This window comes from Cetorhinus maximus, chromosome 17 (genome assembly GCF_964194155.1).
Source record: "Cetorhinus maximus chromosome 17, sCetMax3.hap1.1, whole genome shotgun sequence".
In the NCBI taxonomy this organism is placed as follows: domain Eukaryota; kingdom Metazoa; phylum Chordata; class Chondrichthyes; order Lamniformes; family Cetorhinidae; genus Cetorhinus; species Cetorhinus maximus.
In genome coordinates this window covers 66,204,724-66,229,684 of record NC_135895.1, presented here as the reverse complement: position 1 = coordinate 66,229,684, position 24,961 = coordinate 66,204,724, and the positions used below count along the sequence as shown (strand labels likewise).

Genomic DNA, 24,961 nt, shown 5'->3' with positions numbered 1-24,961 from the left:
AGAAGGAGCAGAGTCAGACACATATAAAAGGCACAAGGGGGTCTATATTCAAGACGGAGAGGTTTTTTGTGAAGGAAAAATTTGTGGTGCCAGAGGACGGACGAAACCGAATTACCCACTGGTACCATGACTTATGGGGACATAAAGGGACGGAGAGCACCCTGGATCAGATAAAGGAGGTGTGCTGGTGGCCCGGAATGAAAGGTGATGTGGAACACTATGTTAAGAATTGTTTGATCTGTGCTCAACACAACCTGATTAGAAATGTTAAGAAAGCGGCCCTCCAACATACTAGACCGGTAGAAGGGCCTTGGACTAATTTACAGATAGACTATGTAGGACCCCTTCCTCCCGCTCCAGGAGGATACAAGTATATTCTAGTAATAGTGCATACCTTCACTAAATGGGTGGAAGCTTTTCCGACCAGAACATAGAATCGGATCAGGGAACACATTTTACAGCCCAAGTAATGCAAGATGTTATGACCCTTTTCAGGATCAGACAGAGATTCCACATACCCTATAGACCACAGTCTAGTGGAATTGTGGAAAGAATAAATCGGAAAATGAAAAACATGATAGCCAAAATGGTGCAGCAGCACAAGACAACCTGGCAGGTCGTTCTGCCCTATGTGCTGATGATAATCAGGAATACCGTGGCTTCATCAACAGGCTACACTCCTTATAGACTCATGACAAGAAGGGACATGAGGGGAATGGAGGGGTTGGTAGGTTTGGATTTGTCCGAACCTGAGGTAGACCACATTATATCAGAAAAATGGGTACGACAGCTAGTAGAAACAGTAAAAGAAGCAAATTATGTAGCCGCTCACCGACAGGGAAAGAAGAAACAGCAAAGCAAGGCTTATTTCGACGCAAAAGCTAGCCCGATAGAGTTGAGCCCCGGACAAAGAGTAATGATTAGAATACATCAACCCACCTCATTTTTGAGTCCAAAGTTTGCTAGCCCCTATGAGATAGTAGATAAAGCTAGCCCATCTGTATACAAGATATTAATGACACCAGATAAGAGTGGCTGGTATCATATTAATCAGCTAAAGTTAGTGGGAGAAAAACAAGGTAATCACCACTGGCATGTGCTGCTCGATGCTAATGATGCTCCGAATCCTGAAGGTCAGGGAGATCGAGAACAGGACCAGCTACAGATCAAAGAGGAGATGATTGAAAACAAATTTGATACTGTCCGTTCACATGCAGAGGCGAATCCAGGAAAAAAAATACGAAAGAAAAATAAAACAAAGAGGGGGAATAAGTGGGTTAGGAGAAACGGACGGTTAGAATCTGAAACAAATTGAGAACAGGATATGGACAGTCTGGCTCAGTACATGGAGAGACTGGACTTAAAATAGTACTCAAAAGAAACTGTAAATAAGAGCAGAAATTACACTTGTTCTTTACAGGTCCGGCCTAAAATGAAAGGGGTAATGCATTTTGCTGCTATCAGATTGACCTTCATCAGAACTGCGGTTGAACCTGCCTCGGAGCCGTCACAATGAATGAACGTACCTGAAGCAGTGTCTACGGCGGAGGGATATCCCGAGACCAGGAACAACTTTGCTCTGCAGAATAAGACAGTCTGAACCAACAAAGGGAAAAGAGAGGACTTAAATTTGTATTATACGGGAATGGATGGGTTAACGTGCGCGGGAAAATCTTTGGGTATACCGGAGCGAGTGGAAGTACAGCTTTCAAACAATAAAGTTCTAGAGGTGACATTGTCGGTAATCCCAGAGGGAAAAATTATTAGTCAATTTGTGGGTCCATTTATTGAGCGACCATCGGGGAATGATGGTCGAGGTAAAATTATGGTCCACTGGGACCACACCTATGTGAATATTGACTGGGGTAGCGACTCATACCAGAGATGTCCATTCTGCCTGTTAACAGCCAGTCCTTTTTACAATACGCCCTTGTGGGACAAACGTATTACATAGCCACAGCGGCTACAAACTATAGCAAAGGATGGAAACAGTGCCCTCTGGAAGGACACAATGTGGCCATTAACAATGTGACCTTAGACCTGGTTATCGATGGACAAGTTCTGCCTAAGCCAATAATGAGGATGGTAATAAATGAAAACCTCACAGTCCAACGTACCGATATAGACCAAGATCTGCAAAAATATGTTCCTACTGAACTACCACCTATTCCGCACCTGACTGCGGATTGGACGCAAATAGCGGAGAAAGCCAATGAGATAATTCATCAATGGACTAAACATACTAAAATAATTAGAACTCATGCTGATAAAGCAGAGGAACTGCTACGGGACCCCGAGTTCTGGGATAAGTTTTGGAATTGGGGATCTAATGTTAAATACCTCCATGGGTCAGGATTTTATCACATGCTGCTGTAGTTGTGATCTTATGTGCTTTAATACTTGTCATATTCAACATATATCAGCTTAAAAGGTGGAAAATTGAAATTTTGCACCGATTAAATGTTAGTGCTAGAATGAAACAGAAGAAACGATTATCAGTATAAGGACACTGTGTAAAGTATATTTTATATACACTTCTCCTTTATATTTTTATATAACCATATGATACCACGGATGTAACAAGCCCATTGGGGACAATGACAACCTCAGGAGTGGTACACAGAAAGGGAGAATAATGATCCTAAGATAAGTATCAATTATTGCATCAAAATGCTAAACAAGTCACTTGTTCTGCGTTAAGAATCAAATGTTTCACTTCCGTTATAATACTTAAAATTGTAATGAGGCCGCCAACTTAACAGCCTTCCTTTAAGGTTATAGAGCTTAAGGGTAAGATTTTCCCCTTGGACTTCTAGACGCTCAGGATCAAATGGGGGTCAGAACCCCATATTCTATGGGAAATAGTAACCCAGCAGTGATTATCCCCAAATTGGCCAATGAGTGGCCAGAGGGTGGGCTCACTGTCCAATTAAGGATGGTGGGAGGGCTCTTGAAGCTTGAGGGCCAATGAGAGGCCTTCCAGAACTGAAGAAACAGAAGCCTGCCTGTCCAGGTGAGAGAGAGAGAGCGACTGCCTCAAGATGGCAATGCACTCTCTCCAACTTCTTAAAATTTAAAATTTTAAAATCCCCTCAGCAGTTGGGCCACTATTGTGAAGGGGTGCCTGGAGGCCCAATGGCATTTGACCCCCTCTCCTGCCCATCCAGCCTCTGGGAAAATGGCCTGGGAGTGGGATGAAGCCAGGAAAGCAGCACATCAGCTGGCAGAGCGAATTTTTGTGCTTGCCCACCACTGTGCTCACTGGCTGCTAAAAGTCCTGCCCCAAATTTCCTCATAACTGATCCTTCTAACACTTGGAATCAACCTTGTTCTACCATTTTCACCCTCCCCAATAAAGTTGCTTTTTCCTCCATGGCACAATGCCCAAATTGAACATAATATTCCAAATTAATGAGCTTGACCAGTGCCATAGTTCAATCTTTGCTTAGCAATATTCCCAAAATTAACTTAGATATTTTAACTGCTTCACAACATCGTCTGGAATTTAAAAATGAAGTAATTTCACTCCCAGGACACTGTCAATTCAGCTCCATTTACTGCATACTTATGGTGCATATATTTCCACCAATAATAAGTATTGGTGTAAAATGTCATTCAATTTAATAGCTTCTGCAATATTATTGTGGCACCCTCTATTTCTATTAGTTTAGTGTCAGCAGCAAATTTGATAGACTTCAATTTGACTTTGTTATCCAAGTTATTTATGTAGATTAGAAGCACATTCTAATGTTCTAAGCATTGATCATTCAGCACATCTCCCCCCATCCAGTATGGCATTGCACTCCTTATCAGAACTGTTTGACATGGAACTCTGTAAGAAACACTGTCCCACCCTTTGTCATACTGGGGCCAGACTTAGGGCAATTAGAATAGGCAGGCTGCGTGTGGAAGTTGGCAAGTTAGTCAAGTTAGCAGACTGAGTAATAATGTGAATGATTGTTTTCAGGCAGAAGAGGCAACAAATATATTTACGAGTACAGAAATGAATTCGTAAAAAGAAAACTCTAAATGATGTAGAAAATACTTCAGTTATAAACTATAAGTTACAGAGTAATTCTTTTTCAAAACTGTTGTCAGATAATAATATTTAAGGTTTTGGAACCAAGACAGGTAAATGGAGTTGAGACACAAATCAACCATAATCTTAATGGTGAACAGGCTTGAAGTTTAATGACATTGCCCTGTTCCTATAGCCCCATAAGTGAGGTGGGGAAAGGATATTAATAATAAAAACAGAAAATGCCAGAAATGCTCAGCAGGTCAGGCAGCATCTGTGAAGACGGAAAAAGAATTACTGTTTCAAGTCAATGACTTTTCATCAGAACTGGCTACATTTAAGTTTGAAATACATGATAATGATCTCAGTTACACTACAGGAATGATATATGTGTGCTGTTAATATCTTTGCAGTAGTATGACATGTCAAGTTTAAACAGAGTCAACTGCTTCATGGAAATGAGGCGAGTCCCAACATTGGGCTACCTCAGACCTCACCACTTGGGTACAGGGATCATACCTTGTGCCCCTTTGAACCAGCAGTCAAAAATGGGTGCGCAGAGATTTTTAGGCCATTCATTAACTGTTGTTTGTGGTCAGAGTCAGTATATTTTATTAGCAACTTTTACCTGTTCTTGGCCTTCCTCCATTTTTTGGATGAGTGGTTTGCATATTACCAGTTCTGTCAGAGTTTAATCACAAAAGTTCAACCTCTCTTTCCTGATTTCACACACTGCATGATTCCAGAACACACTTTTTTTTTCAGATTTTCTACACTTGTCCATGTTTTCTTTTTACCCAATCCTGTCAAAATCTGATGATGTATTGCTGTATCAACCCTACGAGGGTATAGTGAGACACCTGAAAGCAGTGGACTGCTGTTTCTGAGAAAGAGGTAACAGACATGGCCTACTGACCCCAATACGCTAAGACTTAACAAGCTTATGTGGCAGGGCCTTATTTCAATAAACAAATCTGCTTTGTAACCATATGAGGAAATGTCTTTCTTAAAGCTTCCTGTGGTTCATGAAGCCAGCCCTCCACATGGCAGAGATGCTGATTAAAGCAGCTGGACAAGAATGCACGCTGGAAATAAATGGAAAGGTAATTTGACCCTAGTCAGTGTCACAAAACCATTGACTCACCCCAAACATTTCCCACTTGGAACAGCGCTGATACTGAACAGTCTGATCCAAGTTGCTCTCTGTAACAAATTGGTAACCTGGTTCTTTATAAGTGGAATGGTGATGGCACATAGTATTCAGAAGGGACCCTCCCCCAAAGTTAGCTAACAGCTTGAGATTGTTTTTCACCAGTAAGTTTGAGGAATTCAGTAATAAAATACTGAATTTATTTAAAAACTAGGGGAAATTAAAACTAATTCTCCACCTATCCAGTCAGAGACTCAGCACTTGCCCTATTCCCTGGCTCATAGTGGTAAACTTAAATCAGGGTAACAGATGCCAAACATTTTCTTTTGTGATAAAAACAAAAAGCTAAAAGCTACTGCGGATGCTGGAAATCCAAAACAAAAACAGAATTACCTGGAAAAACTCAGCAGGTCTGGCAGCATCGGTGGAGAAGAAATCAGTTAACGTTTCGAGCCTTCACGGCCCTTCGGCAGAACTGAAGCATAGTTAGGAGAGGGGTGAAATATAAGCTGGTTTAAGGTGGGGGGGGGGGGGGGGGGGTGGGGAGAAGTTGAGGGTGTGGTGATTGTGGAGATAAGCGTTTCTGGAGGATGGCACAGTAAACAATAATTTAGGAGCTTAGAATGTACCAGTTTAGTGCAGCATAGTGCAACACACAATATGGGAGAAGCAAATGCATTATATAATGTGGAACACCACGAACAAAGCATGCAAAATACCAGCAATACAGTACACGTAGCTAATAGGTATGCCACTTAAAGTTAAAACTTCTGAATTGCAGGACAGTCCAGTGTAACAAAGCATCCTGCTTGATTGATATTCAAGTCACTACTTTACACATTCACTCCCTCCACCACCACAGCAGCAGTATGGACCATCTACAAGATGCACTGCAACAACTTGCCAAGGTTACTTCCGACAGCACCTTCCAAACCCACAACATCAACCACCTCGAAGGACAAAGGCAGCAGATGCAATGGAAACACCACTGTCTGCAAATTCCCCTCCATGTCATCCTCCATCCTGACTTGGAACTATATCGCCGTTCCTTCATTGTTGCTGGGTCAAAATCCTGGAAATCCCTTCCTAACAGCACTGTGGGTGTACCTACACCTCATGGACTGCAGCGGTTCAAGAAAGCAGCTCACCACCACCTTCTCAAGGGCAACTAGGGATGGACAATGAATGTTGACCTTGCCAGCAATGCTCAGATCCCAGGAATCAATAAAACAAAGGATCTGGATCTATGAAGCTAACCCACCTGAGATGATGCAACTAGTCAATACAGTGGAGTGAACTGCACCTTTAGCCAGACAGACCAGTGGAATGCTCAGGCACCCATTCTGGCAATGAAGAGGCCAGAGCCATTTTGAAGACTGGGGTCTGGATATTCCTGGCCCCAAATTGGATCTGAACAAGAGACAGAACGGAGCAAGTAACACAGCCAAGTCTTGCAGCCGGAGGTACTGCCTCAGATTCTGCCCTCTGCCACTTTCAAAGGCTGGATAGAGAGCCAGGCATCAGAACAGGCCCACTCCTCTTAAGGAGCTGATTAACATTGTTGAGGGTTGTTAAAAAGCCCATTTCCAGCAAGTATCCCCATTTACGGAATTGTGACGAGTTCAATAGCTGCCCAGTGTCAGATCAGCTGCAAGGAGGTGAGGACATATCATGGAGGCAGAAAGAGCTTTAGAAGCCAAGTGAAAATGGCTTTTAAAGTTTAAAAGGCTTATCTCTTTGTAGCTAAAGTTCCATTACAGGTCAGCGGAGGAACTAGAATTGTGAACTTTGCCAGCTCAGAGGGCTCTCAGTTTCCAGGCATCTGCTGGCATTGTGAGGGCACTGGAGCAATTGGTATGGCTGTTTGGACTCATCTGAGCACCAGGAAGGCTGTAGATGGAAATGGGTGCTGCACCCTCAGAAAACCGAGGCCACTGGAGATGAGGAACAGAAGCCTTCACAAGAAGGGCAGAATGGCAGGCATTAGGAGGCCAGAAAAGAGGGACAAGGGCCATGAAGGAGAAGGAGACACTACCCTGAGCAGACAATCTATGGGCAGAAGTGAAGGCTCCTGGATATGACTGAGAACCAGTGTTGAAGGAGACTGCGAACCCCGAGACAGATGGTCACAGACATCCATGCCCTTGTCAGCTGCAGACTTCTGCGGTACCTCACTGGTGCAGTGCGTCACTTAGGTGACAGATACCCACTTTACTGTTGCTGAACAACACATTAGAATCAAATCTGACAGGCACCACAGGCTCAGAAGGCATTTGGTCTAACTTTTGGAGCAGCCAGATGGTGCCCTGCAATCCCCTCAGGCAAAGGGAGGTGGTGCTGAAAGGGACTCCTGCTGTCTGACATGGTGGCCTCCTCCTGCCAGCTTTCAGAAGGAGGACTTTGCTCCTCTCTCTCATGATGCCAGTTCTCCGGCTCCCCTGTGCCATCTCAGGTCCCTGCGGTGCACTGGTAGGCTTTGGCATAAATTTTCTACCTTAGATCAACCAGCAGCCTCAGTGATGGCTACGTTAGCTGTCTGAAACCCCCCTCCATTCCTGCCCCCTCCCAGCTTTAATTGGACATGAAACCTGACTCCGTATCAATCAATGACTGATCCCAGGGAAAACCAAACTCAGAACAGGTTCCTACTGTAGGCAGGTTTCTGCCACCAAAACAGACCCAACTCGCGTTTCCTGTATCCAATGGGAAAATCCAGCCCCTGGGTTTTTTTTTAAATTTGTGTGGCTGGGGAACTGGTTATAGTTTAATGTCAAGGTTAAAAATTAATTCAATGGCTTCAGCTGGCACAGTGCAAATGGTTGTGATGCCTCAAGGAATGGCTCTCTCAGGGCAGAATTTCAGTACGTGGGCAATGAGACTTGAATGGCCTGAATCACAATTTGAGCCGTTCCTCATGTTCAACTTGTGCAGCAAGTGGCTACGTCTTCCCCGGCCTGTCCTCAAGCGGTTGAGAGTTGTCCAGATTTTCTGTGGAAGTTTGAAACCCAGGACTTCACCACGCGGGTCAGTTACCAGCTTGCAGTGGTGATGTTTGCAGTTAACCAGGAGGTGCGCCAGAGAGGTGGGGCTGCTGTCAGTCAGTTTGTAGAGTGTGTTCCAGTAGGGGCTATGGGGTTTCAGATGAGAGTGTGTAGCATTTTTGAGGTCCTGCGTCAATTGGAATGCTTCGTTAGCTGTCAGCCAGTGATGTTTTTTGAGGAGGAAGTTTTCCCTGCGGGTATCAGGAGCTTCAATATGTGCTAGCATAGGAAACCACTTGATCTGTGTTGGCCCCAATGTCCCAGAAATAATCCTCTTGGCTTCCTGGAGGTTGGTATCTCTCAGGTTTTGTGGCAGCTCCTTAGGCAAGTTGAGCAGCAGTATTCTGTTGTTGGGCAGACCTGGCCAAGTGAAGCAGTGCACAGTGTGTTGTCTCTGCTGGCCAAGGTGTGCCCAACAGTTTCCATATGAGATTCACTCATCTTGACCTTGACTCCAGTTCCAGAGGTGATGCTGGTAGGTCAATGTATGGTCAAGAATGATACCAAGGTATTTTGGCATTGGGTCATGGGTGAGTGGTCGACCACGGAACTGGACATGAAGTTCTTCCCTGGCCTTTGGGTTGTATAGGTGGAAGGCTGAAATGACAGTTTATGCAGTGTTTGGCTGAAGTCTCAATTTTCTGAAATAGGGTTCCAGGGAACATAGATCTTCAGTGAGTGTTTTCTCAATGTCCTGAAATTCTTTAGTCTGGAAAATCAAGGCCAAGTCGTTAACATACAGGAAGATCTGTGACTTTCTGGGAGGGAGGTCACTGGTATATATGTTGAAGAGAGTTGGTGAGAGGACTAATCCCAATGGGAGCCCTTTGCAGGCTATGCGTGGGTAGCTGATTTGATCTCCAAGATGCACACTGAACTGTCAGTTGCTGTTCATGGAGTTGATTAACTGTAGGGTTTTCACACAGCAGATGATCTTGGAACATTTCAGCAGCATGCCTGTGGACCTCACTGTCAGAGGCACAAGGTAAGTCAACAAAGGCAGCTCCTGTCTGCAGGTCTTTTTGGAAAACGGCTTCAATATGTGAGGTCGGTGTCAGGACCTACTTGGGGCAGTTGTGGTCTGTGTGAAAACCCGCCTGTTGCGGGGGCATTGCTACTTCCAGGGTACAACTCAGTCTGTTTAGCAGGACCTTATATGCTATTGAGAGCAGGGCAGTGGAATGGTAGTTGCGTGGATTATCAAGTGACTTCTCTGGCTGGCAATGGCCACTATCAGTCCCAGGTATTTAATTAGAACCGGTGAGCAGCTTGTAGAAACAGGCTTCCCAGTGCAGCTTGCCGGATTCAAGCCCATGCAATACCAAGGTGCTGGCCAGCAGGGAGACAGGTCCTGGGGCAGTGGTGCAATCATGGAGGAGCACCCAGGATAGGAACATCCATCTTCACTTGGCTTGCCTCTCCAAACATAATTTCAAACTTATCCTACTAAGGCCTCTTCCGCTGCATCACTAGTAAAACTGCTCTGTGGCTGCATTGGCTTTGAACAGTTGTGTCCTAAAATAGCAATCAGGAAACTGAACATCACAGGATCTGCATAATTCCCCGACTACTGTGAACAAGTGGGTCGATCCATGCCAAAAAAAAATTCATTTCAAGGAAGTAGAAAAGCTGACCTTGCACATTAACCCTGTATTTAGCAGCAGATAACAACTAATGACCTTGGTTGAAAACAAATGGTTATTTTTTTAAAGTTTTGTTACCTGGCAGGGTGATTCAATAATAACTTTCAAAAGGAAACTGGATATAAAATTGAAAGGGAGAAATTTGCAGGGCTATGGGGAAGAAGGTGTAATGGGATAATGCTTTCAAAAAGCTAGCAAAGATATGATGAGCTGAATGGCCTCCATCTGTTCTGTATGGTTCTCTGATTCTACTGAAAGCATTATTGTTCTCAGCATGTAGCAAGAGAAAAACCACAGTATTTGCTCTTCTAATCACCATCTTGTGACTATCACTGAGACTAGCATCAGGTTTGGCTGATGTCCCCTTCATGGTCAAATAGCCTGATGACACTAGTCACCTGATAGCATAAAGGAATAATGGCTGCAGGCAGCTGCCAAGAGAAAATTTGAAGGGAAAATAATTTTTAAAAAACTATCACCGTTTTCATGTGGATTGCAGGATCCATTTATACAATTCCAAATTACACCAGTGTAATTGAGTTTGTCTGGGGATTCTCAAACTTTCCCATCTATTATCATGTGGCTCAGTTAGTGTGAAGAAAGAAATGCATTTCACAGAGGCACCAAATATGACACTGCACATTGAGCAGTAATGATAGGTGGACATAGAACAACCAGTGATCTTGGTTAAAGGGAAGTGGTTATTTCAGTTGAAATTTATTTTTTAATTAAAAAAGTGTGTGAAAACCAATATGCTATTCATTAACAGGCTATTTTAATCACCCCTGGAACTTGGATCTAAATTTAACCATGATAGATGGATTTGAAAGGTTTCCTCCTCTTATGTATGTGGGGGCCTGATGTATAATAGGTTTGAACACTTCCAACTGAGTTCCAGTGAACACGAGCTCACAAAGCAGCAAAAAGGAGAAAATGTTGCAAGTACACTGTAGTTCCACCAGCATTTGGGCACAATTGATATTAAAAACGTTAAGCTGACGCAGACTCTGTATTCAAAATGTTAACTTCTCCAGATTTAGGTGGACCTCCACTCTATTTCTAAAACATTCTGTGTAATTCTTTGCTGTTTTCCTTTCTTTTGAGTCTTTGCTTCTCAGCTAGTCTAAATTATCAACTGACTGATTTGATGGTGAAATTAGATGCACACACTCCTCCCCTTCCCGCATCGCACCAGCATGCAGCTCATATGGCTTGTTCACGGATAAGGTGAAAGATCAAAGGACAAAAATGCATTGGGCGAACTGAGGCACAGCTGCAGTAATAAAAGGACAAAGAGTAACAGAAAGAAAACAATGTATCTGTATTATCTCTATTGCACTTACATAGTAAAAACAGCCCAAAACTATTTCAAACATGGGGGTCAGACCAGAACAAGAGCAGAAAGGGGTTTAGGGAGATAGCCAGAGGTGCAAAGAGAAGTACAGGGAAAGGAAGAGGGGTCCAGATTGTCGGGATAAAATAGCAGAACATTCTGCCACCAACTGTAGGGCAGGGCAGGGCAGCAGAAATATGGTAAGCCAGAATTGGAAATGCTGAGAGTGAGAGCAAGAATAAAGGGTTGAAGAATGTTGTGGAGCTGGGATGGGGAAGTGAGGCTGCAGAAGCATCTGCAGACAGGGAGACAAATTTGAAGTCAATACACTGAGGGATGGGAGCCAATGGAAATTATAGGCAGGAAGGTGAGTGGATGAGTTCTGGATAAATTGGAGTGTGTGGGAGGAGTTTGGGAGCTTGGTGAGGAAAGCATTAGAAAAAACCCAATTCTAGAATTGGCTAAGTATGAAGACTAACAGAGATGCAAGAAAAGAGTACATAAAAGAGAAATAAACACAACTGAGAGAGACTGACAGACACAGGGAGAGAAGAACATAGAAGCATACCTATCTTGAAGGTTGAATAAAAATAAGTTTTAGACTGTGTCCCTAAATATTTCAGTGAGATGGATAAATAGTCAGTTCCCCTATCTAAATATAATTGACAATCTCTGCTTATGCATTATGCTGTGCCTTTGTACACTAGCCAATGAGTAATGCACCAGACATTTACATAATTTTACTCTGAAATTTTCAACACATGCATGTGCATGCCCCCAGTATCTTCAAACAACAGCTCATTCCTTCAGCACTCGACTGTAATAGTTGCTGCTGGATGGGTAGTAGCTCTTGAAAGGATAGCCACACCTCTTAAACAGGCCTTCAAAAACAAATGGTAGAGATGGAGGGATGGATAAATATCGCAGGTTTGGTTCGTGTCCCCGTGGTTATCACTGAATCATTATGCAGAATGTCCTTTCTGGCAATTATATGGATTGGCCAGAGTCTGAGTCAAGGCTAAAAAGGTTGAATGGCTTTTTTTCATGATTCCCTATTTTTTTGATCAGGCAGGATACCATGGTCGATTGGCAGATCATTCCAGCTAGTTCAATGGGTTATCTCACAAAATCAAGTTCTGAACTGACTGTTTCTCAGGTAACAGAGTACATCATGGCCTGAATTTTCAGGCTCATCAGGCGAGCGCGATCGTTGGGATGGGAAATGGATGTGAAATTCACTCCCGCCCGCGAGTGGCGACAGAAAGCAATTACGTACTGTCCGGCTAGTTAACAGCCGGCCAGCACGAAACTCGCACTGAGAGAGGGCGGGCGCCTGAATGTGTTCAGCTGCAGGCGGAGGGTTTATATGCAGAAGCATGAAGGCATTTAGGTGAGGAAGAACTTTGGGAGAGAGCTTTTTGGAACTTTAAAATGACATTGAAAATTGAGGTCTGAAAGTGAGGAGGAACCTGTACCCAAAGATAGCAACACTCTCAGGAGCCGGAAGCCATGGCAAATGGAGTGGAAATGGTCGAAGCCAATCAGCTCCCTGCTTCTCTGATGACTGGGTACTAATAAATGCTGTCAGTGATCGACAGGAGATATTGCTGCCGTGAGGAGACCTCCACACCTAACAATAGCAGCTTGGTCAAAGGTGGCATCTTTAGTCAGTAGCCGGAGGTCATCAGAAGGACCTGGATGCAGTGCGGGAGGAGGGTTAATGGCTTTCTCTGCTCTGTGAGAGTGAGCACTAAGGCCCCATGTAAACCTGAATAAATGTGTAGCTGTGGGTGTGCACTTGTTGGGGCTCTTGGGTGTGAAGCCATGAGCTTAAGTTGGCACAACCCCCTGTGCCCTTAAAGACTGAATGGGACTAGACAGGACGGCAGGCACGTATGGAAGTGGGGAGTCCTGCAATGTGCTTGGCACTTAGACCAGCGATATTGGGTCGGAGGATGGAATGTTCGGGCGTATAGAGGAGCGGTGGGGGAACTCGTGAAAGTACTGCTGTCCATACAGGAGAAGAGGAGTCACAATGCCCAGGGTGAAAGATGACCTGGTGGTGGCGTACCAAGTCTGGCATTGCTAACTCCAGCGAAGAGGCAGATTCTGGAGATGGTGTGTGAGCGTGGTGTGAGGTCCACTGGTCGCAGAGAGGCAGGGGTCTTGGAGGAAGGTAAGAGTCAATTGGACAAAGGATTGGGGAGGGTCTGAGAATTGTAGGACAACGGCTGTAAGATTGAGAGGTGAAATCCAGTAATCCCTAATGTTCGTCCACTTAGAAGCCATTGCTTAGCCAGATCTCCAGATACAGGCTCCTCAGTGGGTTTGAGCACTCTGGGACAGATGGTAGGACACACTGGGTGAGGCATGTCACACTCGCCTGAGGAGCTGGTGGAGGCAGAAAGTCGCCAGGGTGCCGACGATCGGAGGATTGCTGGAGGCCAGGACGACGCTGAGCCCGAGGCAGATGATGAGCCTCTGGAGTCATCTACAAGACAGCAAATGCAGGACGTCCAGTGGGATGCACGTGAATACCTGGCGGAGATTCCTGAGGGTCTGTGTGCTATGGTCTCTGTATTGGAGGAGTCCATGCGGAGTGTGAGCACTGCATTAACCCACAGCTCTGAACGAACAACATCCTCCACTGAGAGAGTGGTGACTATCATGGTGCAGCAGCTTCAGGAACTCAATCAGGGGTTTCTGAGGTTGTGTTCAGACCTATGAGCCCACACACTAACAGTCACTGCCAATGTGAGAGATGGATGAAGCATCCAGTGACTCTGCTAGCTGCTCATCCATCTATGGTACACAGTGAGGTTCACAAACCTCATGTTGGTGGACAACCTGCAGCTCCATGAATCTGGGGACTCCTCTCTGGGTGTTTCTGATGATGGCAGCAGCTCCTCCACCCCTCTGCCAGTGACCATTGCATCTGAGGAGATGACTGAGGAGTGCCCAGGCATCGTGCAGGACTCTTCTGTCCAGTCGGGGTCCACACACGCCCCGGGAACCAGAGGACGGCTGCCAAAGTCATCAAGGCTGAAGGGGCATCAGAGTCAGCCTCCATTCAGCAGCCAGCGAGGGGGAAGCGCCAAGATGTTACACTCGCCAGCAGAAATTTAAATCACAATAATCACAGAAGGGCTTTCACAGGTGTATTCTGCTTCATTGTCACTTGTGTAACGTTGTATATAGCTGTCAAACATCACTATTAAAATTTGACAGCATGTGAAATGTCCTTATTGTGCTTGATGTGATAGTGAGAGAGGAGGCCTGCAAATCACTGTAAGACATCGATTGGGCTGGATAGTGTATTTCAGAGGGAGGGACAGGAGAAGACAATGCCAGGAGGGCCTCATGAGTCCCAAGCAGTGACACTCCACAAACATCTCCCACAGAGCCCTGGGATGAACCCAAGCCATAAAAATTAAGGGCAACTGTCACCTTCAGCGCCACTGGCATTGGGTGGCCGCCTATACGGCTAACTCGGGGCCCCTCATGCAATATTTTGAGGTCACTGTCTCCATTGAGAGGCAAAGCTTTCTTCTGCACCTCAGTCATGTCAAGGTAGCTGGATCTCAGCCTGTAGATTCTTCCAGCAGGGTACTAGCGCCTTCCCCCGCACCTTCTCCCTTGTGTCCCTTGCTGGCCTTCGACCCCTTCAGGTTGTGCCTCTCGGTCTTGAGGGCAGGCTCTGATGTTGTCTGTGGGCAACTGCCCTCCTCTCCCTTCTTACCTTCGCCTCATCTGAGGAAATCCCTCCAGCAGAATAAACAATGCCTAACTCAAACCTTTTGATTGGCAGAGGCTTGACCTGAATTATGATGAGGCCTCTCTGCAAAAAGCCTCTGAAGTGGTTTAAGCCTCCTAAACTAATGTCAATGAACAGGAAGCTTCACTGAATAATCAGTAATGCACAGACTCACAACTCACTTTTAAACTATACCTCCTCAATTCTCTATTCCTCCTGGATCCAGAAAGTTTCAAATATGCGAATCCCTCATGTCTATTTCACTCATGCGCCAAGCATAAAAATGATTTTTTAGATTTTGTTAAACATTCATGTTTCAAGTTTGGTGAGTGACATTGTAGAACAGCACAGTAAGGCTGGAAAGGAAGACAGCAGTTACTCAGTGTTTGACCTGTGCCTGTGTTGCTGCTTCTTGCTGTATGAAGCTGCCTCATTCTGGCTCTGCTTCAAACCCATGTAGTGGCCTAGGCCTCTCGAAACTGCAGCTGACTGACCCTTTAATTGCCTTAATCAGTCTTTTAATTGACTGCAGGCACACCTCCGACATTTGCCCACTCCCACCTAGCGTAACCTTGCGATGCGGTGCGATGAACTCGGGAACCTTGCCCAATGTCATCATGAGCAACATGACAGAGTCGGGACTGCCCACACATGCCACAAAAACTTCCGGCCCTATCTACTGTTGATCTATAGCAATGATTTTAAAATGATCTGTCCTGGAACTTCTCAAAAATGAACAAGTGTCTTTGTTTTAATATCATAAGCACGATAAACAGACAATTGATTGTTATTTTCACTATAGCATGGACCTCATTTGATAACTATATTTACTCTAAAGCCCTTTTAAAATGAGAGAAGCCTTTGAAAAGGTACTGGCACGATTTACAATCAGATTAAGTTCATGCAGCAACCACAGATAGCTCACTTGAGTGAATTCACAGTTTCAGCCATCAGGTTAAGTCAGTTGCTGTGTAAGGGGCTGCAAATGCTTGTCTTTTTCTGGTGACACGTGTGGCCAAAGGTGTGCAATATCATGTGACGACTCACAGCTCCATGTGCATCTGTGCTACTGAACCCTGTCAAAGTGTTTTAGAAAGACCTTTCGTTTTACCAAGTACCTTGCACTGCAACAATCTGACACGTACCGGCCCTGTCTGACAGACAGTGTGGTGACGCAGGCAGTGAAGGAGAAACACTCGTCAAACAGACTCTGAAGTAAAATCTAATCAATGTGCTGGGTTCTCAAGGATTAGTGGCTGTCTGATAGAGTGGCGTCTGGATCTTGCAAAGCCCATGGCCACAAGGAAAACTGAAGGGGCTATAAATTAGCCTGTGCGCTTTTTAGTATGTGGGGGTCACATTTTGTGATCTGCCTGGGCCTGTTACTATGGATGTTACTGCTGTCTCCTCATTTACCTAACTGAAGAGGTGCCCTAATTACTGGCTACTTGAGCTATCAGCAAGGGGCTAGACAGTGTACGCTAATAGCAAGTGCTGCAGCCAGCCTGCTCTTCTTAAAGGTGACATTTGCCCCTTTCCCATCTTTCACCCATTTGAAGTCCCTGACACTTGCCTACATCGAGATACTCCACCTCACCCTCACATACCAACCTCCTGCTGCCACCACACACCTCTAGCACATCATCCAAACACAGCGTGATACAATCAGACATTCAGCCCCCTTTCTTGCAGGTTAAGTACAATGAAAGGGAACAGAGCAGAACTGGTGGGAAACAAGGCCTGCATCTCCTGAGCTCAGCAGAGGATATCACTCTCCACATATGCAACAGAGCCTGTGGCATCTGATAATGCTGAGATCATTGAGGATGATGATGTAATGTCTCCTCATGCTCCTTTTTAACTCCCAGCACACCCTCATCCCTGCTGTCTGGCCTGATGGGCAAGCTGTAGATGGTGTGACAATGGACCTCTAACTTTTCACCTCAGCCCAATTCCCTCATGCCAACCTTCCCTTTCTGAGTTCCTGCTGTCAGACACCCAAGAACTGCTGCCTGTTCAAACAGAGCAGCACCAGGGGGAGGAGCAATAGCACCCAATTGATGAGGAGGCACCGTCACTTAACCTTCACAGCTACCAGTTCAAATAATGGGACGGCCCATACCTTAGAGTGTAGAGGTGGGGTTTGCCCAAGATGAGTCACCAGGCACAAGTAGGCTTCAGCAAGATCAGGGGGAAAGGATAGTTTGTGTGCTAGCTAGCTCACCAGAGGGTGAGGTTGCAGATGAGTTCTTCTACATGGGAATCAAATGAAGATCTCAATGGAACCGTATACAGGAGAATGCTGATAAAGATGCACACTGAAATGCTGGGTGCATTAGCTAGCCTGCCAGACAGGCTCCTGTTACTATCAAGGAGCGTGGAGGAGTCCGGCTTCAACTTAGCAGAGGGCTTCACACACAGCTTGCCCTCTCTGCAGCCTCTGCTCCATCTCCCTATTGTCCTGCTGACCCAGAAGCACTGTAGGCCTCATACCTGTTGCAGCTTTTGTGTGAGCAGGTCACCTACTCATCTGCTACCCTTGTGAGAATGCAGCAACTCTCCCTGCTAATTCCGTGAACTCACAACAACACCTCCAAAAACACTCCGCAGAGTACTTCCAGAGACTTTGTGAAAACAGAAGTCATTCTAAATCACCTTAGCAGAACGTTGGGTGCCTGGCCCTTTAAATAATGCTAGTGTTGGACCTTTCTTGAGACTCAACATATGTCCCTTGTGACTGACAAATGAACGCGTTGAATAGACCTACATAGTCAGAATTCACAAATCAGCTGCTAGGGATCAGTGATGTCATGACAACACTCAGTTCACAGGCTTCCGATGCAGGCAGGCGGGGGTGGGGAGGTGGCATTGTGAGCATCCCTGTCAGCATGGGGCACCATGTAGTCTGCACTGGAAGCAGCCTAAGGTGCAGTGCACCCCACTGGGAGGGCCTCTGGTTTGTGTAGCGCTGGCTCCAGCAATGCTACAAATCCAAAATTTCACACCCAAAGCATCAAATATGAAAATAATTTTTTAAAAAAGAAAAACAGCAATGCCAGATGTAAAAACGATTGTGATGCGCAATGAGAGGATATGAATTTATGTCTACATTACCCACAAGGTGAACTATTCAGCATGGCCTTTACGTAATGACAGCCAAGGGCTTCTCAGAACATTGAGGGAGTTGGGAGGCGGGTGGTTGCAGGGAGTCAGGGGGGTGGTGGTGGCATGGATGGAAGAGACGGGGCAAAAACAAAACAAGCCAGAGTGTATGTTCTACCCTGACCCTTTCAAATCACTACCAATAGGGAAGTGAATAGGAATACCTTGCAAGCCCATTCAACTGAGGAATAATGTATCATACAGGAAAGGGGAAAGACAAAATCTCTTACAAAAAATGGTGTGAAAATGGTTCCTAATGAGAAGCAATAACTTCTGTTGTGTTTACAAACCTATTATGAGAGGCACCCCAATAATACTAACACCAGCCTTTAGCCAAGTCATGGCAAACTTGGTATAATAGGGAGAGTTGTGCTGCGGATTATGAGGCTGCTTTAAAATGACAATCCCTTGACTACATTAAAAACAAAGATCTTCAGTGTTCGCACAGACACACAAACCATTTAAGGATACTTACTTTAAAAGGTAAAAGTCATCACCTTAGGTTTTGTTAAGATATATTCGTAGACATTAGGGTTCATGTCAATCACTCTTTCCTGCCAAATCATGCCTATTGATTACTGCTATGACACAGGTTCCTGAGGCTGGACTTCAGAGATTGATGCCAACTTTATTGAGAGGAAATGCAAAGATTCCACATCCCAGAGGTGATACTGTATCCATGGGTGCTGGCCCATGGAGCAGCAGGACACAACCTCACACCAGCTGTCCTCCTCAATGAGTTCCTGATGTCTGCTGATGGTAGGCAGCTGGTCACCATGGCTAAATGTCAGATAGTGCCTCGTGCCTACCAAAAGAAGAGCTCTAGAGAAAAGTCACCTGCCTACACCAGTTAAGTAATTGTGAGGCTTGGGCCAAACAGGATAGGTGCAATCACTTGGGAGAGAGGGTGAATGTGAGGAATGTTCCTTCCTTAAATCTTTTGGCTTGGATTATGTCCCAAGCTGCAGAAAATAACATGGCAAATGAAAGAGATCCTGCTTCACAAGACCTCAACCACTCAGCAAAATTGGAGCAATGTATTAAACAATAATACACAGGTCGAGCACCATGTTAACTAGTGCCATTTCCCGAGTATCATTGGGGAAACTGGTCATTTTTTTCCCCCAAGTTTTATTTCATGGGCTAAGATATTCTACAATGACCTCCTCTTTTTTTGTTATCAGGAACAGACAATCTATCTCAATAAACTGTCAAATCTTTTTGCTTAGTGCACAGATCTCACCTTTCATCATCAAGTCCCACCAACATCATTTCAGCCTGTTACAAGGGAAGTCAGGAGATCACTCATTATGATGCTTCTGTCAATGTGCCACCATTATAATGTCTGCAGAATGTAGGCTGTCTGCTCCTTTGTGAAGGATGGCCACTTGGATAGGATACAGAAGGCTGCCAGCAGCAGCAGAGCATATCCTATTGAGTCAATGCCTTTAGCAGATGAGGTGAGAAAAATGGACAGAGTGGGGGAAGGTGGAGAATCTGATTTTTGCCACTGCTGTCAGAGTGATGCAACCTCATTGTCTGGACAGGTTCTGAATTGCTCAAACAAGCCCGAGGTAAGAAAATGTTATAATAATGTAATAATAAATTATTTGAGACAGCAAGTGACAAAGTTGTCCATGTGCCCAGTTGGCCAATCATCCTCACCCAGACTCCCATATCCAAGATTATTCTACATTTTAATCAAATAGACCTCATTCAAAGAAAAACTCTAAAACTGGGGAAGAAAAAGCTGTGGCTTTTTGGGAGCAGGATGTATGGCAAATGCTTCAATTCAATTTGGAGTTGGAACTTCAGCAAACATGATGATTCTTTGCAACACCGTTCAGGTGATGAAGATTGACACTTGGCTCTACGGACATGATGCTAAAATTCCAGTAAAATGGCAGAAACGACGAGTGAAAAATATGATCAAATGATTTTATTGCTATCTTTTACCAAACTCAGAGAAGGTGGGAATGTAACAAACAATGCATAACATTGCGCAGTGCCAACATCTGAAAGGAAATGCCATCTCCTTTCTCTACCAAATATCTACCCAGTTCCCTCTTGAATGATCTGTTCTCATACCTTCCTGGTTTAATTCATTCACCAGTTCCCGTTCCTAATTTCTTATGCTTCTTCACCAAAGGTTGGAAAGAAAGTCAGCCCCGAACAACAGGGGACATTTTAACTGGCTACAGAGTATTTGGAAGTGGAAGTGAGTGAAACCATGATAGATAACTCTGAGAATGCCCAGGGGAACTGTGGTAAGTGACCACAGCACATCGGGAGACCAAAGCAGTTGGGCCAAACATACTTCAATATATCACTGTAAACTGAATATCAGCATGCTCTTTCAAATAAGTAACAAACCCAGAGTATTGAATAGAAGCAGAAACTGAAATGGTTGTTTGGCGGTGAAACCACATCTAATGTTTATTAAACTTCTAGATGCAACTCACTTCTGCATGCGAGAAAAGTTCATCATTGATGACTAAACATTTTGGAAACAATGATGTGACTGCATATGTAATAAGTAAAAATATCTCCAGCCTGGGATTGTAGTCATTGCTGTAGTTTATCACCCATTAAAAAACCTACCCATTACTGAGTCTCTTTTTAATGAATGGCAGCTTTTTCACAGGGGCATTGTTAAGGAAATTGTGATCATGAGCGGCTTTAAAAATTGTGATTTTGTAGTTAGCAGATTTAAGGTGGAAAGAGAAAGGCATTCACCCATTTCACATTAAAAGAGAAACTTAATCCCTGAGCGTCAGAAGGTCTGTAACTATCTCAAGGGACAATTGTGATCTCTAATTGACTCCAAATGCCTCTTAATTGATGAGTGCAGCTCCCCTTTAAGAGCAGCAGGCTAGTTACACCAGTTGCTATTGGAGCACACTGCTGAGCACCCTGTTGATCACACAGGCAGCCAGCAGTGCGGCCCTGCTCTGCCCTACACTACAATAATTTAAGTGAAAAGGCAGCACAAAGTCTGTGCGCTGCCTGCCTTAGTGGAAATGAGCAAGGCAGATCACAAATCATGACCACTGCCCTCAAAAATAGACCTTGTCAAATTTTAAGCCCAGATAGTCTAGGATGACTGCCCAATGACGGAGGATATCACAGCTGAACCCCATTGTCCCCATACCATATCCTTACATGCACAGCTCTCCGGCAGGGATGATCGAATAGTAATCAGCTGCAGGAAACTGCATCAGTTTATCCTGCCATGACTCAGGGGATAATGACATCAATTGTACTGCGCTTGCCACATTGACAGTTAAGGCCAGCTCAGGGGACTCAGCAAAGAACAGGGCCCAAGCCTGAAACTTTACAGTCCGTAAGGTTTTTAGCTCCATACTGGCTGACACATCAATCAAAATGAGCCAAAGTGGCTCAAGGTCATCCATTTTATTAAACTTTGTTATGGCGAGCACATCTAACCAGGCTGAGATCAGAAGAAGCTGTATGTGATGGAGATTCAAGGCCACCTATACAGGTTCACTATGACCAAACACATTATAATTGACATCTAGATACTTCAGAGGGTGCCCTGGAGTGCAGACTAACTGTACTGTCCTTGTATTTTGCCTATATTTTACAGGCATCACCTGTGGACTTGAATCAGAAATGTGACTGAAACAATACCATAGGATGAAGCAGCTCTGTTCTTACAAATGAAGCAGTCCTCAGTCAAAATGGAGGAATAACTGCCAAGCAGTATCTTTGAATAGAAGCCATTGAGGTAGGACAGGCATCATGAAAGAAAAAAATATAAAGAATTACAAATGAACTTTGATCACTGCTGATTGTCAGTAAACTACAAAATCAGGGTCGGGCTTTCAAATTCCACTCTCTGCTGGGGACAAAGGATATCAGCCAAACTTCCCACTTTTGATCATGAGCAAACGATGCCTGTTAGTAAGCGTAGTGTGGGTACACAAGAACGGGATCAGGCACCGAGTGCTGTGTCCTCCAGAAAGCTGTATCACATTGTAGCTAAGTAACTTCAGGAGAGATGGGGAGGTGAATTTAAAAAAAGTGCAAGCAACCTTGCATTACAGTAAAAAAAAATGAATAACTACCACAGAAAGTTATTAGCAATGTTTCACAATGAACTCTATAGAGAAAAGTGGCAGTACCCTCTATAATAATTATGTTGGTTATGTAACCAGGGCTGTCACGAGGGCCATCAAATTATATTTCCTCTTCCCATACTATTCGTTATTTAACATGACATTGTCCAATGTAAGCCCACAGACAAAAGAAAAAAAAATCTTTCATCTGTTTGGTGCCTTGTTAGTTCACTCATTAAATTCTCAATCACAATTAATTACTTTGACAGCTTGTGACTTGTTAAATTAGGCAAGTGTGCAGCCATTTTCCACATAACAAGGTCACACAAACAGTAATGAGATGAATGATGAATTTAGACAGGGCTGTTTGGGGGAGGAACATTGGCCACACTAAACGTTCTGCTTTTGTTCTTTTACACCCACCTGAACTAGAAGAATAGGTTCATTGATTGTAAAGCACATGGGAAAATACCCCACAGAAATGCAAATATTTCTTTGTTTCCTTCATTCTGGGAAATTCTGTTCAGCACATGCACTGGCATGCCCGTCCAAGCATGGAAAGGGAATGTTACAAATTATAAAGAAGATCAGCATATTATAGAGAAATAAATCATGACATGGAAAGTGGAATAAAACACAAGCTAGATGTAAAGAAAATTTCTGGAGGGATGCTAACTTCTATGAAACATTAAATTGAAATAGAATTGAAAAAAGGGAAAGAAAAGTTATATGGACGGAGAATGGAAAAAAAATTAAAGTGAAAAACACAGTTTGGAGAACAATAGTGAGCCACTGAAGGCTAGAGAGCAAACAGAGAGCTACAGGTCTATAGGGAAGATGATGCATTTCCACAGACTTCCTTTGCACCTAAAATGATGAGGCCAAGCTGAAAATTGATTTATTAAAAAATTCTTTAGAAATTAGCTGGCTCTTCCAAAGCAAGAAGCTCTTCTAGCTTGATACAATCTGCAAAATTTCACCAAGTTTCTAAATCTGTCTTTATGTAAATTAGAAACAGTGGTGGCCCCAACATCTTGGGCCACCACACTCAGTGGACTAAATATTGCCAAGATCATTGGCACCTTGAGATCGGGCTCAATTCCAGGTCAGGTTACAAATTAAGCCTATTAAAAAGTCACTTCTGAGACCCAACCAATTATGGACACTGGCAGACCAGGGAACTGGCAGGCTCAGTAATGCCCGGCTGGGAGAGCTAGGCACCGTCAATGTAGCTAGGAAGATGCCAAGGTGCCTCAAGATGAGCGTTCTCTCTTTTTTTTTTTGCAATTCTGTATGATAATGTACCATAGAAGTTAGCTTCCCTCCAGAAATTTTCCTTATATCTAACTTGTGATTTTTTCCACTTTCCATGTCATGGTTTATTTCTCTAATAATTTGCTAATCTTATTTGTAACATTGCCTTAACTTTTCCAGCTGTTTTCATGCCTGGAAGGATACCAGACCTGCTTCCGCCACACCACTGGCTTTCCTTGACGTTATTTCCACCGGCGCCTCCTGAAATATGTCCAGCCAGAGTTGGTAACTCTACTAAGGCATTACTAATTTAACCATAATTGCGAACTTAATTGAGCCTAATTGGCTTTCCCTGCTGTCAGGCAGGTAGCAGGTACCAGTCAAACTCTGCTTCCGGTATGATCACTTGACGGTGGGGTTGCCTTAGGGAACTGCCCACACTCAAGATTCTCTAATTTTGCTCCTGATCCTGCCTCCAACCCCATCTCAGTGGGACCAGGAAAATTCATCTTCCTGCCCTTTACTTAACTCCTCGAGCAGGTACTTATCTTTTTCTACCCTTCAGCCAATTTCTTACCATTACCAAAGTTTACCCAGAATCCCAGGCATGTCTGAGCTTAATTAAGAGCTTTCTGTGTGGTACTCTATCAGGTGTCTTTTTGAAGTTATGGTACATACATTGTAGACCTGCCACTGTCCACCAGGTGTGCCACTTCCTCAAAGTCATGGAGTAACTTAGTTAGACAGGATGTTCCTTATCTGAATCCATGATGACTATTGTTTATTAGGCCACCATTGTACATTGTGTACCATATAATCCTCAAATTTACTCCTAATAATCGATTCCATTTCTTTACGAGGGATAGAAATAAGATTGATAGATTGTCTGTAACCATTTGTTCATCTTTTGAATCCTCAATGTTCTGTGACTCCCTCATAATGATTGTAATTGCCTCACAAATCTCCTCCCTAGTGTAAATACCATCTATCCTGGGAAATTATTTATTTTGAATTTTTAAAGCTTTCTATGACTCCCATCTCATTTGTAGTCAAAATCCTTGATTTTGCTGAGGTTAACTTCAATTGAGGAGGGAATGTTGCTCATATCTTATGAATACTTCGAGGGAGTAATCATTCAGAATATTTACCATTTTATATTTGTCCTCAGTTTCAAGGCTGCTCCTCTGCTGCAAAATTGAAACCTACATGAAAATTTGTACGAGTAATAATCCTATAGGAAACTTTGTGAAAGCAATACAAGATACAGTAGTAACCCTCAGCTCCTTTCCATGGTACTTTCATCCCTATTTGCTTTGTCACATATGTCAGGTCAGTGGGGCTCATGAACAATGAATAGCAAGTATAAGGAAGGGCACTGGAACAAAAAAATACTCAAATTAGCCAAACATTTTTGGAGTATTTGAGATACCAAAGTAAATGGGCAAAGCTGAGTGCATCTGATTTTCACATTCAATGGTCTGAGTAAGTTTTATGTCCCTGACTCATGTTGAGGCAGTGATCACAGGT

At 44.0% G+C, this 24,961-nt stretch overlaps 1 protein-coding gene across 4 annotated transcripts in view; it reads right to left on the bottom strand.

Moving 5' to 3' along the window:
* Nucleotides 1-24,961, bottom strand: part of LOC144692469 (cytosolic phospholipase A2-like) — a 173,599-nt gene that overhangs the window by 131,870 nt on the left and 16,768 nt on the right. For 2 of the 4 annotated variants that reach the window (XM_078561373.1, XM_078561372.1), the window contains exon 3: nucleotides 24,583-24,636. The exons of the other annotated variants lie outside the window; for them this stretch is intronic. In XM_078561373.1, coding sequence (XP_078417499.1) covers nucleotides 24,583-24,636 — 54 coding nt within the window. The remainder of the gene's footprint in view (nucleotides 1-24,582; nucleotides 24,637-24,961) is intronic. 4 annotated transcript variants of the gene reach the window in all.